The sequence below is a fragment of the Apteryx rowi genome, unplaced genomic scaffold, assembly GCF_003343035.1.
Source record: "Apteryx rowi isolate R43461 unplaced genomic scaffold, aptRow1 scaffold_32, whole genome shotgun sequence".
Classification (NCBI taxonomy): Eukaryota; Metazoa; Chordata; class Aves; order Apterygiformes; family Apterygidae; genus Apteryx; species Apteryx rowi.
The window spans coordinates 865,099-881,644 of NW_020449641.1; the positions used below are offsets into that span (position 1 = coordinate 865,099).

The 16,546-nt window shown below is 43.8% G+C and overlaps 1 protein-coding gene across 2 annotated transcripts in view; it reads right to left on the reverse strand.

Moving 5' to 3' along the window:
* The window catches only part of AP2M1 (adaptor related protein complex 2 subunit mu 1), a 31,263-nt gene that overhangs the window by 7,248 nt on the left and 7,469 nt on the right, over nucleotides 1-16,546 (reverse strand). For both annotated transcript variants that reach the window (XM_026070841.1, XM_026070842.1), the window contains exons 2-4: nucleotides 10,441-10,553; nucleotides 4,661-4,926; nucleotides 3,076-3,158 (exon numbers count right to left, since the gene is read on the reverse strand). In XM_026070841.1, the coding sequence (XP_025926626.1) occupies nucleotides 3,076-3,158; nucleotides 4,661-4,926; nucleotides 10,441-10,514 (423 nt within the window). In that variant the 5' untranslated portion in view covers nucleotides 10,515-10,553. The remainder of the gene's footprint in view (nucleotides 1-3,075; nucleotides 3,159-4,660; nucleotides 4,927-10,440; nucleotides 10,554-16,546) is intronic.

The following is a 16,546-nucleotide window of genomic DNA, read 5'->3' on the forward strand; positions in this document are numbered from 1 at the left end:
GAGAAAGTAGGAGTGGGTCTTGCCTCAGCAGCTTCACACTGGGGCCACAGGGTGGCAGTGCAGGAACTCAGTTTTAAACCAGCAACGGTTGAGTTTCACACAGGGCTCTCGTCACAGACTTGGTCACTCCTTGAGCTAGCAGAACCATTATAGGAACATCTAAAAGGCAGAGCGTTTTTTTACTCCATTGGGAACTGCCTAGATAAATGCTCAATGCAGTGCAAACTCCCTTGTTTGTCCCACAAAAAAAGCCTCCTTATTTGCCTTGTTCAGTGTTTTGTTCAGGCTTAAGAGGAAGGAGAGAAACAAGCAGACACAATACTCAGTACTCCAACTTCCAAAGCAGCATCAGTTACTCAAAGGGACACTGATCATGTGCAGAAGCTCCCATCTCCTGCAACAGCAGGAGTGGCATGAACCTCTACTGGTCACTACAGAAGGGGACTAGGTGGATCAGGAAGCAGATGCCTGGGGAGGGCTGAAAGCTGAAATCACCCTGCTGCATGAGTATTTCCTTTAAGAGGGACTGAAGGCACCCTGGTCTGAAATTGTTCAAGACTGGGAGCTTCCCCGATTTGGGCTAACAAGTCAGCTAAAACAGGACAAGAATATCCAATTCCTTGATTACTCAGTTGCCAGCATATTGGGCTAGGTAAGAGGTAGGCAGCTACCATGAGGTTTCCTGGGCTCTAGCAGACTTTCAGCTGGTGGCAGACCTCTCCTCACCTTCAAAAAGTAACACCAGCATTTTACTGCTACAGCATGTCTAAGGCTTGGAGAAAACACTGAACACAGGAGCCGAGCATGTCAGACTCCCACAAAGCACTTGGAAGGGAAAGAAGCACTCAATTAGTTCATTAAGCCTGGACAGACAGGAACTGAAGACAGAACCAAGCACACAGAGCATCACTCCACCTAGAGCTGTAAGGCCAGGTTTAGCCTCTCCTGGAGGAAGGTACCTGAGCCAACGCTTGTACCAGGGTTCCATTAAGGGAGAACAGCATGATCTGCAGTTGTGCTACTCAAGTAGCACGTTCCCAGCGTGATGGGACCCACTCCCAAAAATAAAGCAAGACTTATAGCCTAAGCTCACCAACCCTGGAAAAACCACTATATCCACACAGGGTGGCAATTCAAGTGGCAGCAGCCCAGTAAACCTCAAATTTTCCTTGAGAACAAAGTTATAAGGCTGAGAGTTTGCAAAATCTGTCATAATTGCAGATTTTGGTCTTCAAATACAAAAAGACATAAGCCCAAGGAATGCACCACTATGAACCAAGCAGGGATAAAGGAATACAGACGACAGACCACCCCAGTCTCAGATTTTGGCCCACAGCATCTGCCAGAAGTCAGATATAAATGAAGCGGGAGTCAGAAGCTAAACGTATCCAAGCAGAGAGCAGACAAGGAAACTTGGCAAGTGCTGTCTGAATTGCTTCCCCCGCCATACTGTGCCTGGAAAGGATTGCTTCTGCTCTTTTTGAGCTGAACTCGGGTCCCACAAAACCAGCATACAGAGCAGAGTAGTTCTGTGCCATTACTTATGAGAATCTGTAGGCCAAAGCTTCTTCTCTTCGTAGGAGAAGAACTAATAACCTCTTGCTGAATGAGGCAAGATGCAGTGACAGCTAAACTAGAGCTTTACAGTAGCTTGCACACAAATAGCATAAGAGCTTGTTAAAACAGACCAAAGCAAAAAAAGGTTAGGGAAGGAAGTGAGGGCGGTTGTTAGTTTTGAATTTTCCTAGGTACAGGAGCTGACTCAGCTAGCCTGAGTGCTGACTGCCCAAAATGTCAGCCTGCAGAATGCTGACATGATTTATACTAGGGCTGAGGATGGAGGACGGACACCGGATGCACTCACATCTGGCCACTGATACACGTCCTCTTGCAAAATGCCATTTACTGTTCTAGCAGGAAATGTGTTGCTCAGGGACAGCTGAATGCTTTTATTTCACCTCTGGAGCCAGAGATGCAGCTAGTCTTGCTACTAATTGACTACAAGTTTGAAAAGAATTCTTAGGGAAGCAGAGCTGATGAAAAGAGTTGAACCAAAGCCTCAAGAGACTTTGACCTCTGCTTATCCTTAGCGAGAACAGTAGCCGGGCAGGTTCTTGTTTAGCACTTTGCTTCCATTTGTATCCTGGTCCTGACTCCCAGCTTCTCTCCTGACTCACCTGCTATATAGGGGAGAGGACTGAGTTTTAGACCAAGTCCTCATTATGAATTGCATGACCTTGTCAGATGGAAAGGTGTCACTTGACCAATGAAGTGAGCAACATGCCTTGGGCACACAAGAAATAGTAGCTGTAGCAATCCTTTGGTTTTAGAGGTTCAGCATGAGCTGCCCATGACAGGAAGCTTAGTTTTTAGGCCTGTAGCCTGAGGTAGGATTATAACTAGTTTAAAAACATTCCCAGGAAGAGTCTAATTAAAATGTCTTTTTCCCCAGATGCCCTTTTTCTGATATCCTTTGAGACACTTTGATGCAAGGATTACTACTGTGCCAAATGCACAGCAGAGAACCTCATCTCTAACATGAGAAAGCCAAGACTGTATTGATACATCTGTTGATCTGCAAAGGTGTTAGAACTGGCAAGATAACACTGACTTCCTGATTAACAGCAAGTTCCATGAGGTTGAAGAATATTCCATCACAAGGCAGGCATGAAAGCACTAGAGGCCAGAGAAGAACAGCCCTGCTCAATGAGATGCACACCTAGGAGAGCTATTTCTGGTTGAGTATATAGATATTTATCCTCTTTCAGAAGCTTCATCTGACACAGACCAAGAGCCTGAAGCCAGCAATCATTTACATGCAAGGGACTGGCATTATGCCAGTTCAGGGCCCTTTTTCCCCCACCTTAGCGGGCCCCAGCACACATGAGGTCACATAAGTGCAGAGAGTGAGATGTCATCAAGCCACTACCCCTGCCAGTGTGTTCTCAACCTACTCAGGCACCTACTGGCAGTACAGATCAAATGGTCAGTTTGGTAGTCAGGACTACTTTCTTGAACAGGCTTACTGAAATGAACCAGCAGAGCAGTGATGTATCCCAAAATCCCTCCGATTACCTGACTCTTGATGCCTTGCTGAGTGATGAAGGTTTTCAGGGCCCCCGTTTCAGAGTTCTGAGGATAGCCAAAGTCCAGGATTTCTACAGAATGGTAAAAAACAATTAGCTCAGAGAGCCACAGGTCAGAGCTGCAAAGTACAAGCAAGCCAATTGTGCTAACCATGGTCTTATAAGCAGAGAGCAAATTAGTGCACAGATACTGCTTACATATTAAACTTTTGAGCAAGTCACTAGAGTGTTCTTTACTCAAAGAAGGAAAAAAAAACCCACACCCTCTTACCAGGTTGACTTTTCTCTGCACAATCAACTGCAGGGTTCTAATTATTTATTTTGGGGAGAGAGGAAGAGTGAGAAAAAGCTGTCCAGAGTGACAAATCTGCCCCCCACACACACTTTTTTTTTTTTTTTTTAAATGAGGCTGAGCTTCAGGTCTAAGTATCTATTAAATAAAACAAGCATCCAGGACACACTGAGGAGAGCTTTTTTCTCCACAAGCATCCAAGGGACAGTGAAGAGTGTTTATCCAACAGCAGAATAATCTATCTTTGCAGCATTTTCTTTAGGCTTTGATTTTCACATGAAAATGTAATAAAAATCAAAACCTAAAAAAATAACAGCAGAGTAGTGACACTGCAGGGTGATCAATGTGATAAACAGCTATTAACTACAGAGAGCCAATGCCCTTAAAACCCCCAGAGAGGAAGGGAGCAACCCACATGGGATCCAGAGGAGACAGAAGACCACTAACACGAATACTGAGTAACAGCACACTGGCAGGTTTTGATCTTGCTGTGCCTACTAGGTGACAGCACTGTCTGACCAAGGCAGAGAAACAGCAGCTTCTTGATCTGCCCAGAGGGAATAAAGAACCCATCAGTCACCGTGACCCTTGGCTAAGAATCCCCAGGACACCCACACTTGCAACTCCTTGTCTGGAGAACAAATTGAAGCATTACTAATACAAAGTGTTCGTATTATACCAAACAAAGACAGCTCAAGGGCAGTCTCCATAGATAGGCTGATACCATGAGCAGCTGAAGGGACACCATATTATTATTCCACAGGAAAATTTAGAGCTGTATCTTTGGGGGAGGTAGGGCTGGGACAGAGCAAGTTGGGTTTTACTGCTTTCTTTCTGTTCTCCCAGAAATGCCACAAAGACACTATTTAGAGTGACAACTGCACTGACTGTAACCAGGGTGACTGCTACTATGTCAGGCCTGAGCCACCTGGGCTCCAGCTGAGATGCCTGGCCTTAAAGGAGCTTTTCACAGTTCTATTCACACACCTCAGTACAATGGCAGCCCTGCACACACACAGGAACCACACAGAAGCCGGGCTCCAGTACCAGCTGCCTCATTTATACAAGCTCACAGCACCATGCTTCAGCTGAGCAAGCCATGATTAACACATGGCTATGGGCTTAAGACATTATCTACAGGTGGAATTAGAAAGCAGCACAAGTCCTTTTGAATTCCAATCACAAAAATACTTCAAGGATTATTTCTTCATGAGGCTAAGCTAAAGGCTATAGAATGACCAAGCGCGGTGTCACACAGCAGATTAAAAGGGAAACGTCTTACCATCCAACAGCTCATAGATCAGCACGAAGTTGTTCTTTATGTTTTCCTCACTGATCTTCCCAAAGTAGGCAGTCATCACGTCACACATCTTGTAAAGAAACTCGAATACCATGGCAGCATTGACATTCTGCTTGGTGACAGCAGCCAGCCAGATGTTGGAACGCTTGACATGGAAGAAACTGGTGCGGGCGATGTTGGTGACAGGCGAGCGTACCTGCTGCCGTGCGTGGATGACATTGACGCGGAAGGCGTCCACGGCATTCCGCCTACGAGATCACCACCGAAGGGAAGTTAGCACAGCGTACATGAAAACAAGTTGGCTGCGTAGTTCTGCTGGTGTGATTACAGCCAGATGTTGAACTACATACACCCAGCCCCCTTAGGAAGGGTGTTTGGGGATGTTTCAGCCAAGAGGGACAACTGAAAGCTCTGAGCAGAGTTAGACATTAAACCCTGCACAAAGTAAAGGAAAGAGAGCTACTGGTCTCTAAGGAGCTTTGGACTACAATGCAGCACTAACTGTAGTCAGTAGGAGAAGCTAACCTCCACCTGGAGTCAGATGGCAGAAAACCTCCCTTCAATTCATTTTGCTAGTACTCCTGATTTATTGCCATAGCCTGGGACAAAGACTAGAACAGGCTGTGGCTCACTTAAGGAATACAGTTTTGACCAAACAGCTGGTTACTGTCTACTCTGCACACCCAGGCCTTCATACTCTTGCCCCAAGGCAGAGGATATCTTGGGCGACTGTAGCTTTGATGGCAGTTCCTCACAAACATATCACTGGGGGGGGGGGGGGGGGGAAGCAAACCCTACCCAGGTCACCTGACTGACATCAGTGCCCAGGTGCACTCCGAAAGGGAGCACTGCTCTTGAAAGCTTTAGTTCTCAGATCCATCTCACCTCCATACCCCAGGCACTATGGAGGGCAGGCTCAAAGCAGCAAGCAGGATTAGGAACTTTCTCAGCTTTCCAGTTATGTGTGTCCTCTCAAGCCTGCTATGCTTTGGAGCAGCTCTCTGGCAGGTGGACTTATGGTCCCCACGGTGCAGCATGCTAGCAGCAATGCATAACGTGCACTGGATGGTCCAATACCATTTATTATGGTAAGGAAGTTCTGCATAGTGCAGAGATGGTACTGTGCAAGTTTCACCTTATAGCTGCCATCATCATTAATCCAAGCTTTTTTCCACTGTCCATGCTAGTAATGATATGGAACAAATCCCTCCTGGGTAAACAGGGATGTACAAGTGAAATTCTGGATAATAGCTCTTCCATGATAGAGTTATGTTATCCTGTAACTGCTAGTCAGGATAAGCTCCCTAAATTTAAGTTTACTAACACGAAGAACATCAGATGTCTGAGGGCTTTCAGTGACAAGCTTGAGACTAAAAGCAAAAGTCTAGACACCAAGCCAAGACTCATGTAGTTGCACTTCCTTCATAGTCCTCTTTAGAGACTATGTAGAACAGGGGTCTCCCCACTGCAGCATTAAGGCCAAGGTATGATTTTCAGAACCACATTCAAAAGCAGATATTAATAATACCCTTGCAAGCAGTGATACAGGCATAAAGAGGCCCACAATCATTGAGGGTTGTTAACAGTCCAGTAGATGGTTCAAAGTTGGAAAACAAAGGGACATTCAAAGAAAAGTACATTACTGTGGTAGGTGTTAGATTGCTCCTTGAAGGTCTGGGTACATACACAGAAGCTTCGTCAGTAAACATCCTCCCCCCATAAGTGAAATTCCAGCCCTCAGAAACTTCTCAGGTTTTATTGCTCCAGGAGTCTTGTAAATGAGTCAAATTCATATTTGATTTCTACCTTAAATTTCCTGTAAGAGTAGTTCAATCTATTGTAAAATAACAATATCCAAGTCCCATTTCTCCCATCCAGTAAGCCTTGCAAGGAAAGTTCAGCTTGTTCTGGAGCCTTAGCCCTCCCAGCCTCGAGTTCTAACCCAACAGAACGAGTACCAGAACCAGCAGACTGGTTTATGCTAGAGGGAAGCCTCAAGTTGGCGAAGCTTTTCTAACACACACCAATTGCCCACTGTGCAGTGCCAGTCATGGCCTACCACGCGTCTCTTACCTATTGCTACAGCAGCCAATGAGATGGGATGGACAGAAATGGCGCCAGCGGAGAAAGGAGGAGTGACAGCAACAAGAGAAAGGGTTAGAAACACACACACAAGGCACAATGAATCCAAAGAGATAAGGAGAGACCAAACAGCACCCCCTCCCCCTGTTCCTGGGCACAAAAGGCCAACAAGGTATTGGATGGAAAATAAGCTGTGGCAGCAATGAAGCCCTTGCAAGGCACAACACTGACATGCCATAGTCAGATTGTCAGTGCTGAGAGACTTTGAACTGTGTTTGGTTCAGTCTCAGGTTCAATTTGGTGTTCAGTCCAGATAAACGGCATCCATATCATAGCAGAGCATACTGGGTATCACTGATAAGGGAAAAAAGGGCCTTGGAGGGGAAAATCCAAACCCTCAAACTGAGGCATAGCCCGGGGACCTCACAGTATCAGGTATCTTCTTCCCAGTCTGCCTCAAAGTCCAAGTGGGCATTTCTATCAATACACATGTGAAGCTGTTCAGGTTGATGCTTCCTGGCTTGGTCTAGCCAACACGAAATACAGCAAGTTTGATAGAGCTGGAGCATGTCTGGAGAGATACAGCACATCCTGCAAATTCAGACACTGCTCTATCCAGCTTGCACTTTTTCCTTAAGAATCAAGAACCACGAAGCAGAAGTGATGTATTAGAAGTTCAGAAACCAAATGCCTATTACGTTTAAAGTGCATGCAGTTTGTCATTTAAGCTGCTCAGTTTCACATAGCTTATTTTTATCAAATAGCTAAATATTTAAATGCAGGTAGAATCTCCCAGTAACCATGTCATTGAAGAACAAGGCACTTGAAGGTCCTTCCATGGTATCCTGAATTAAATGCATAGTGCTTTGCTTATAGTTTTAAGAGGCTGCTTATGCATGCAGCTAGTTGCTGTATGGACAGATGCACTACATGCATTAAAGCCATTCTTTTAAATTGCAAGCAAAGAAAATCCAAATTTTGTGGTATTTCTGCATTTAACAAACCAGTCAAGGGAATGGTTTCTTCATTGACTGCCACTTTGCTCATTAGCATTTGAGCTAGTATGTGCTTATTTAGAACCTTAAACTGCACAAGGGGAGGGTTACTCATTACCACAAATAGATTTTAATCTCTCCCAAGAGGTATGTTGAGGCTTCAGAACGCCAGAGGCAAGTGCCAAGACCAAGGAGTCTTAAGGGTCAATCACTCAGAGCCCACGTGAAGACGGGCAGCAGCTATGCTCATTTCCCATTCAACCTACCTCCAACAAGCTAGAAGGGCTCAACACCAAGCACCTCAGACCTATTCATTAAGGAATTAAGTTGAATGGTAGTCTAGAAATCTATCACAAGGTTGTTTGTGTAGCAACAGAACTCCTACAGAGGTGAGTACAAGCTTACAGTGTCATGACAACTCCCTACCTCTTTCTGAAGGCTAGGCTACTAAAAAGTAGACTTTGTATTGATGTGAGTATCCAGACTAGCAAGCGGTTGATATTCAGTTCTACTTGCCTGCTACAGAGGTGAAGATACTAGCTTAGTTACTCGATTCTACCACAAGGTAAGACACAGCCATTTTAAAATGACTTGTTTTATAAGGCTACATGTCTATACCGATTGCAAACCAACATCTTCGGGAGCAAACTTGATTAATAGCTGGCATGAGCTCCACCTAAGCCACAAGACTGACAGAAAGCCACTGTCACAGAATCTGAGAGAAGGATTTCACTCAGGCAACACTGAGCTGAAGTTCTAGTGAAAGGACTTGAACTTTTTGGCATCCTTTTCCAAACAAAAAAGTTGATTATAAGACAGGATCAAGTAGGATGTCCCATTTTCTAGTTTTGCCTGGCCAGCTGGCAAGTCAGTACTTTTCATGTCCTGAACACAAGTCACTCAGTTTACAAGAGGGATGAGCCAAGATAAAAACAAGTGCAAGAGCACTACATTAGAAGATGAACTTCACTCACCAGTTTACCTTTTCATGGCAAGAAGTCCTTTCAAATTAAAAGATCTTCCTGAATCAACACTAGTTCAAGCACGACTCCAGCTTATGTGCCCTAAGTTTGCAAGCCACAGGAGAACTTATTGCCAGAAACTCCAGTAACAGTGTCCCTAGCCAAACATGACACATTCAAGACTTATCTATTATCCAGCCTGGCTTGGCTCAGCCATCATAACACCTACTAACTAGGGAGAACTTTACAAAGACAGACTGGGCACATTAACTGCTTTGAAGAGCTTCAGCAGCAAACATTCAGAAGAGCTGGCACAGCAGAGGACAGACAGAAACTTTACAGCCCAAAGTTTTCTGCTTCAGAAGCACAAAGCTTTGCACTCTTGGCAAGGCCTTGGCTCAGCTTTGCACGGAGGCCTGTGTCAGACACAGGTTAACTTAGCTCTCCCTAGAACAGCTACTTTAGTCTGCATTGGACTAAGAACAAGTCAAGAGATATTCAAAGCTCACTAGGTGAAGCTTTAATTACAAACACTGTTGACCACTATTGCATCAATGAAACAGTAGAAGCCTTGACTAGCTACTAGTTTTACCTCAGATTTAAGCACTAGATAATCCACATCCAGAAGGGATGCACTCTTCGGACAAGAGCAGTTTGAAGGCAGACTTGCTTGAAAGAGTTTAGTGTCATTTGTGGCAACCAGTTACTTCACAGCACATCCTACCACCACGCATCTTGGAGACCTGGTTAGAACTATACCTTGCCCCTAAATCAGCCAAAAACCTATCTCGCTTGTTGTACTTGCAATTAACACCTACCACTGCCCTGCTTCCATTAGCTATGTTTTGACTCTACAAAGTTCAATTCTTGACTTCCATCTGATGCCCAACACTAATGAAAAAACACTAGGAACAGTCCTGTCATGTGAGAAAGCCACTTAAGGTTTAGTCCAAGCAGTAGCATCACTTGATATTAGCTTCCCTAAAGCACTATCTACTGCCCATAAAACACTGAAGTTTTACTTCCCAGCCAGGAAGTTAATAGCAACCTAAGGATTGTATGCGGGCAACATAATGCTTGTCTGAACTACAGTGAGACACCTATAATCTACTGAAGGCTTTCAGAGCTTCCCACAACTTTAGTTACCCCATGAATGTAAGCTTTTTACATACAAAGCAGCCAAGGCTACAAAGCTGGTATACAAACTCGGGGTCCAGAATGTTGACTTTTCAGAGTACATAGGTGGTTACTGTGAGACTGCTTGCAGAGATACCTTTGTAAGGCACCAAATACCATGGACAAAGTCTTCTGCACACCTGTACTTAATGCCAGACACTTGTGTTTGAAACCCAAATCAGAACCATGGTTACAGGGCATGGAAGATAGTTTCCACATTACTACTCCTGTAAAGTTTTAAAAAACAGTGAGGCTGGTAAACTCCTGCAGTGGCAGCCCATGCTGTTGAAGCATTTGGAGTAACATTCAGATCTCTACCCTCCAAAAGAAAGTCCTAGCTTTGCCTGCAGGCCATCCTTTGCTACCATCTGTAGGTGACCAGTGCTTAGTAAACTCAAGAATATTTTTGAACTAAGCCTAGAGCAGCAAGTTGAGTTGCAGTCTCACATGCATGCACAGCTAATGCAGAACAAAGCAGCTCTGGGATGTTGCCTGCACCAAAGTGAGGCAGAAATGCAAAGACCAAGGATGCAGCAGAAGCACTTACCCAATGTCATCCCGGTAGACTCGAGAGATTAAAACCTCTCCTTTGTGATTATAGATGAATAAGCCTCCGATCATGATGGAACTTCAGTCTTCCCTTTCCATGTTGCTTAAGACCTGAAGCAATAGAGTGCACATATTAGGCTGCATGGCAATAAGCAGTACAGCAGACACAGATTTTGACATCCATTTGGTATTAGTCAGGGGACAGACAGCTTTGTGTGTCACACACACACCCCCAGTCAGAGGCAGAAGTCACTTCTTACAATACCTGTGTGACTTATATAGTTAGAAGATTAGCTCCTCTTGTCCAGAGCAGCATTCCAAGGATTTTGCCAAAAGAGTTCATCTAAAGCCAAATGCACTATTGCCACTAAACTGTCAGATAAAAAGCTGCGAAAAACTTCAGTTTGTTCCAACACATGAACCCTGATCACCAGAAAATCACTACCTTGTTACCCATGCTGGCTATACCATAACAGCCAACACCCTTGACTTGCAGCTCTACAAAGGTCATAATCCTGTATCAGTAACCTCACATCTCAAGTACTAGCCCAGAGGAGTACTAGAGTTAAAACTATCACACCAAAAGTTATTCACTTGTTTTCTGGAGCTGAGGTAACAAAAACTCTCCATCACCTTAAAACCCATTGCAAATAGCATTGCTCAGATTTACATTCTGCATATTTCAACTTAAACATAGGCAGCTACAAACTGTGGTGGCAAGGACCTGATAGCACACATCCTGGTGCCACAAGGGTAATGGACTTCAGCAGATTGCTGGGTTGAGAACAGGTGGAGGGCATGGACAGAGATATTTCTGGAAGACTGATGGTGTGGGCTACTTCGACTGGTTAATCTTGGTACCTCTGGCCAGGCCAGCACATGGCTGAGGTCCAGCAGGGCAGCTAGCTACTCAGGAGTGGCTTGGATGCCAAAAGTGATTGCCTCATCCTGGCATCCTGAAGGGGGAGCACAGATAGAGCTCCTTACTTACAAAAGACTATTAGAAACAGTGGTTTACTCTGGGAGGGGGAGGGATTCTTACTGCTGCAACTGGAGATTATACTGTTTGCTCCTCTGGGATTTCATACGGAAATTGCTTTCCCAATGCAGAGTATAGAGGTACTATAAAGGACCTACGCCCTTAACTATATCCAAGTCTCTCTACATCAGTGCTACTCCAAGTTTGATATGCCGTACAGCTGCAGGTCTGTAGGAGACCTCAGTCACCAGCCCTGCCATCAGTTATTTCCTCCTCCAAGTAGGATGAGGAGGTGTTGTCCCTCACACGTGCATCACAACACATGCTCAGTGAGGAAGCCTGCCAGGAACTAACAGCCTTGTTCCAGACCTAAGGAGCCACCACAGGAATCCTGACAAGGGTCTAGCTGAGTGACTTTCTAAGCTTGCCTTTAGCACAAATTCAGGTCAAGAGGTTAGGTCCAGGTGAGTAAATACAGCTACCATGCATCCAGTAATTCAATGCCTTGCTTTGATCTGTATGTTACGCAATTTGTAGTCAGGACTAAAGCTTAAAATAAACACCAAGATAAATGCAGGCTTATTTCTCATTCCATTCATCAGCATGTATAAAACAGTACTGAGGCTCAAGAATTAGTAATCAGGCCTCTCCCTTGAATGCAAGGAAAAAGAGGCCTGGCGCTAGTAGCAAATCGCAGACCCTGTTATATAATGTGCACCTCCGCAATGATAGATCTAAATCAGATTTTACTTATACAGTTACTCTTTTTGCACACAGTTCTCAGAAGCTTTTGAGATGTCACCAAGCCTACAGCTGTATGGCAGGGGGTTCTTAGCAGCAAGTAGGCTGAGGTTTATTATTGCCTGCCAGGAAAGAACTTTATTGCTGGTATGTGGATAACAAATACTCTGAGCTGTTTAGTGTAGCTCAAGACCAAAAGCAGTTCACTAGTTTATTAAAGCAAAGGGTGATGGGGACTGCCACAATGCATGAGGAGTTAAGTCCACATACTGCTACATTTTAACTGCTTGCACAGCTTGTAGCTTAATATCTTCAGCTGGAGTCCCTGCATCTAATTTCCTGGAGTGCCAACATCTTGCATTCAAGATGCAGGCATGAAGCGTAAGAGGTGATCAGAGGAGTTGGGGTTACCCTAGTTAAACTTCTAAGCTACTTTGAGCTCAGGCATCTTGACTGCTTGTTCAAAAAGTGATTTTGTGTATCAGTGTTACAGCCTTTGTTGATATCTGGCTGCAGCACTGAGCAACAGCTGTGAGCTCTGCTTCACAGCCCAAATGGAGGGTAGTCTGGCCACAAGGTACCACTGGAGTAGATCTCATCCATGGGCCACTTAATTGGGGGCTAGCATCTTAGAAGTTACCCCTTAAACTGCTAATCTTCTCTTTCTTTAGAGGAAGACTAATCTAAAGAGAGCTACAAAAGTGGCAAACAGTGTCTTATGCCTCAGTAATGTCTCTTTAATACACAGCTCCTTCTCAGATCCTATTCCTGTAGTCATGTCCTACTTCACTTAGACCTAAGTCCTAATATCCACTCTAACAGCTGCTTGGGGGCTTAAGTCCAGAGAATAGCACAAGTATGATAGGGCAAGCCTCATGACTAGCCCTGGGAAGATCATATAGGTGTTTCCCAGCTTCAACACTGCAGAGCACTAGATAACTAACCAACTCCACACTGCTGTTAGGGTGGGTTAGCCTACACCCACTTTTCCTGGGTGGGTGGGAATGACAGCAACAGGCTAGCCAAGAGATAGTGACAGTGGACTGATATGTGTTTGCTTCAGGAACATAGCAAGGATGAAGATGATCTGAGGCTAGGTCACTTCATCTCAAAGGTCAGAGGAAAAACAAGAAAAACAAAACAACAACAAAAAACTAGAAGCAATACATATATCAGAGGGATGAAAGGACTTCCAGGGTAGAAGTCTGCAGTATTAGCAGTAATGTATCCCCCAAAGTTATGTTGCAGAAACTAAAGCAGCTGCCTATTTGAAGGAAGTGTTATTGCAGATGCGAGTTCTGTGCAAAACAAGATTCTTACAGTGCAGCCACTACTTTTAATTTCAGAAAACAACAACAAAAAAGTTTCATAAACCTTTATCCCAGGAGCAACATTTGTTGGCTACACCTAAGGAGTCCTCAGAATGTATCATTACACATACTCCTCTACTATGGATCTTCAGCTACCGGATGGCTGCTTCTGCTTACCAAAAGAAAAATCAAGAAGTCAACCTCTAAGTCAAGATCTTGAGAAAACTGCTTATCTGTCTGTTTCTCACTGCTTAATAGTGAGTTTCCTGGCTTTCACTCCCACGCTCTACTGTTGAGTGTCACTGGCCAATTGACAATAACAGGTTGCCTCTTGCCACCTGCTAGAAGCTACATGTGCCACTGTCATCAACATTTTTGATGGCCTGAGACTCCATCTAGCATGGGAGAGGTTTTCAAATATGTTTTAAGACCATTTTCTGCATCACTGAAGCTTAGTTAAACTCAGACTTCAGCATGCTGGTGGCAGGGCAGCTCTGATACCTCTGCCTCAGTATTGTGAAGATCTGAAACCTCACCTAGAATTACTACTTACATTCCCACTAAAGGCACTTTGTGGCTTCAGGACACAAATATTGCATGGCACTTCCATGAAAAGTCTCTTGTACTCCCATACAACAACCAAACCAATTAACCCAGAGGCAGCACACAGAGATACCTATGTAATTACAGAACGAGAAAAGCCTTATGAAGCTTCTCACTGCCCCACATGGGGAATGAGACTACACAGCATAGAAGGCAGCAAAGCCAACATCCAGAAGACAATCCATTTGGTCAACTGAACAAAACTAGGTTCTCAAATCTAAGGAAGTGGAAATATCACAGTCCCATAGCTACTCACAGGAAACAGATACTGCCCTAACACAGATGCAGGGGGCCAGAAATAGGCAGTGTGTATGGCAAGGCTAGAAGACAAAATATGAAAGCATCTATTTGAGTACAGCTGCCCAGCAAGTCTACCAGATGCTGAAGTTCAGCCATTCAGCAGACATTTGAAATTGAGAACCATTAAGACAGTAAATGCAACTTGTTGCCTGCTTTGGGAAATTCTTTCCTAATTAGTATTTTCTCATTCCAGATAAGAGACAATGATGTCTTTTCAGACAGCTAAAGTGCTGATTTCCACATTCAGATACAGACTATTGCTACTAAAAGTAGAGTTCCTGCATCCTCTTTAAGACTTGCATTCTATAGAATAAAGAATTTCCTGGAGCTTATGCAACTGGTCAAAGCTGGATCATATGAATCCTACAAACCCTCTCCAAAAGATTCCTAGAAAGCACATCCTACTCTTAAAAAAAGCCTCCCTCTTGGGTTTTAATGCTGCTTAAGTTATTTATTCCACTATTTTTAGCATAAAGGAAACATCTGCTTTGATGAGCAACAGGATCAGAGACACAGCATATATAAGACAAAGTACCTTGCTAGCATGATAAGCCAATTGCTTTCTGAAAAAAACTTGATTTGAATATATACTACACTACCATAAAATAGAAGACTGTTCATCAAAATTAGTGTTGGAACTTAAAAGTCTTTTCTTAAGGTCTTGATACTTTACACATTGACTGAAATGACAAGGTTAAACTTTCCTGCAAGTTAAGTTAGAACACACTCCACAACAGCTTCACTTAAGTTATGAACAAGAATATCAGCATTTAATTGCATCACAGTAGTAGGCAATGCAGTCAACTGCTTGCTTATACATTAGCCAAAGCATGTTAAAAGAACAGTAGAAAAAGCATGATCCAAGTGCTTCTCACTAAAAATTTCTTTATTAGTATAAAGTGGCATGCTCCTCCCTTACACAAATACACTAGGAGCCGAGTTTAGGGTTCAAACTATCCATAAACAGCTCTTAAGAGCACAAATGAAGCTACTAGGTTAAGAAACATAATGGTTCCTACTGCAGATCTATTAGCCCAATATCCTGTCTCTGACACTGGCAATGAAGGGACAGTCAGATAAGAGCAAGAGCAAGTCAAGAAAAACACTTCCTGTGAGATCTCCCTACAATAGCTTGTCGAAGAACTCCAAATGGATCTCTTTAAAGAATTTGCCCAGTCTTCTCTTGAACCTATGCATCAGCAACATCCCATAGCAAGAGTCCTAAAGCTTTATAATCCACTGTATAAAGAACCACCTCTTCTGTTTTACGCCTGTGTTTTCCTTCCTCCACCAGCTTTGTTTAATGGCCTCTAGTTCATATAGAGGAAGAGGCAACGAAGAACTAGCCTCCATACTCTCTAGGCCAATCAGGATTTTTTTAGATCTTTTGTCTCATTAGTTGCATCCTTCCCTAGTAGGAGCATTCCCACCTTACTCACACTTTGGTCTCTCTTGCTGCCTTCCTCTAAACTTTTTCCTTCTGGAGGGAGTCCAAAATTGCACAAATTATTCAAGATGCAAGTAAAACATCATATAGACAACGATATAATCGTGCATTTTGGTTTTGATCTCTTTTCCTAATGGTTCTCAATATTGGAATTACTTTTTTAAAATCACCACTCAGCAAGAAGCTAACAGTTTCAAGACCCATCACAGCTCCTGAATTTCACTGAGTTAGGTCTTCAAGATGACTATTTTACAGGTGAAGCTAGAATTGCCCTCTCCCCCTAACCCACCTACCCAGTAAAACTCAGTAAGTTTTTCTTTGGCTACATCTGTAGTAAGTATCAGGAACATTCTGTCAGTTTGTTTCACAATGGCAGTCTACAAGCCTAAACATACCTGAAAAATATCCACTAGCATTATTTCACATATAATACAGCTTGCCTCCATTCCAGTTATGGCTTTCCTCAAGTCTGCCAAATCTGAGACTGTACAGCTCTGCAGATTAAACCCAAATTTACATTTAAGTGCAATGTACCTAACTCAGTTTGTTTCAGACAACTGGTAATGTGTTCCCCAGGCACTGAGCAAAGTCAGAGGCTAGGGACAGTGAACACGGAAAACAGTTTTATATGGCTGATGCAGTTGGGTCAATCATCTGTCAACTCTTTGGCAGTTCAGAGATACACACTATAAACCTCTTGCTGCAGTCCCATCTAATGGGATCG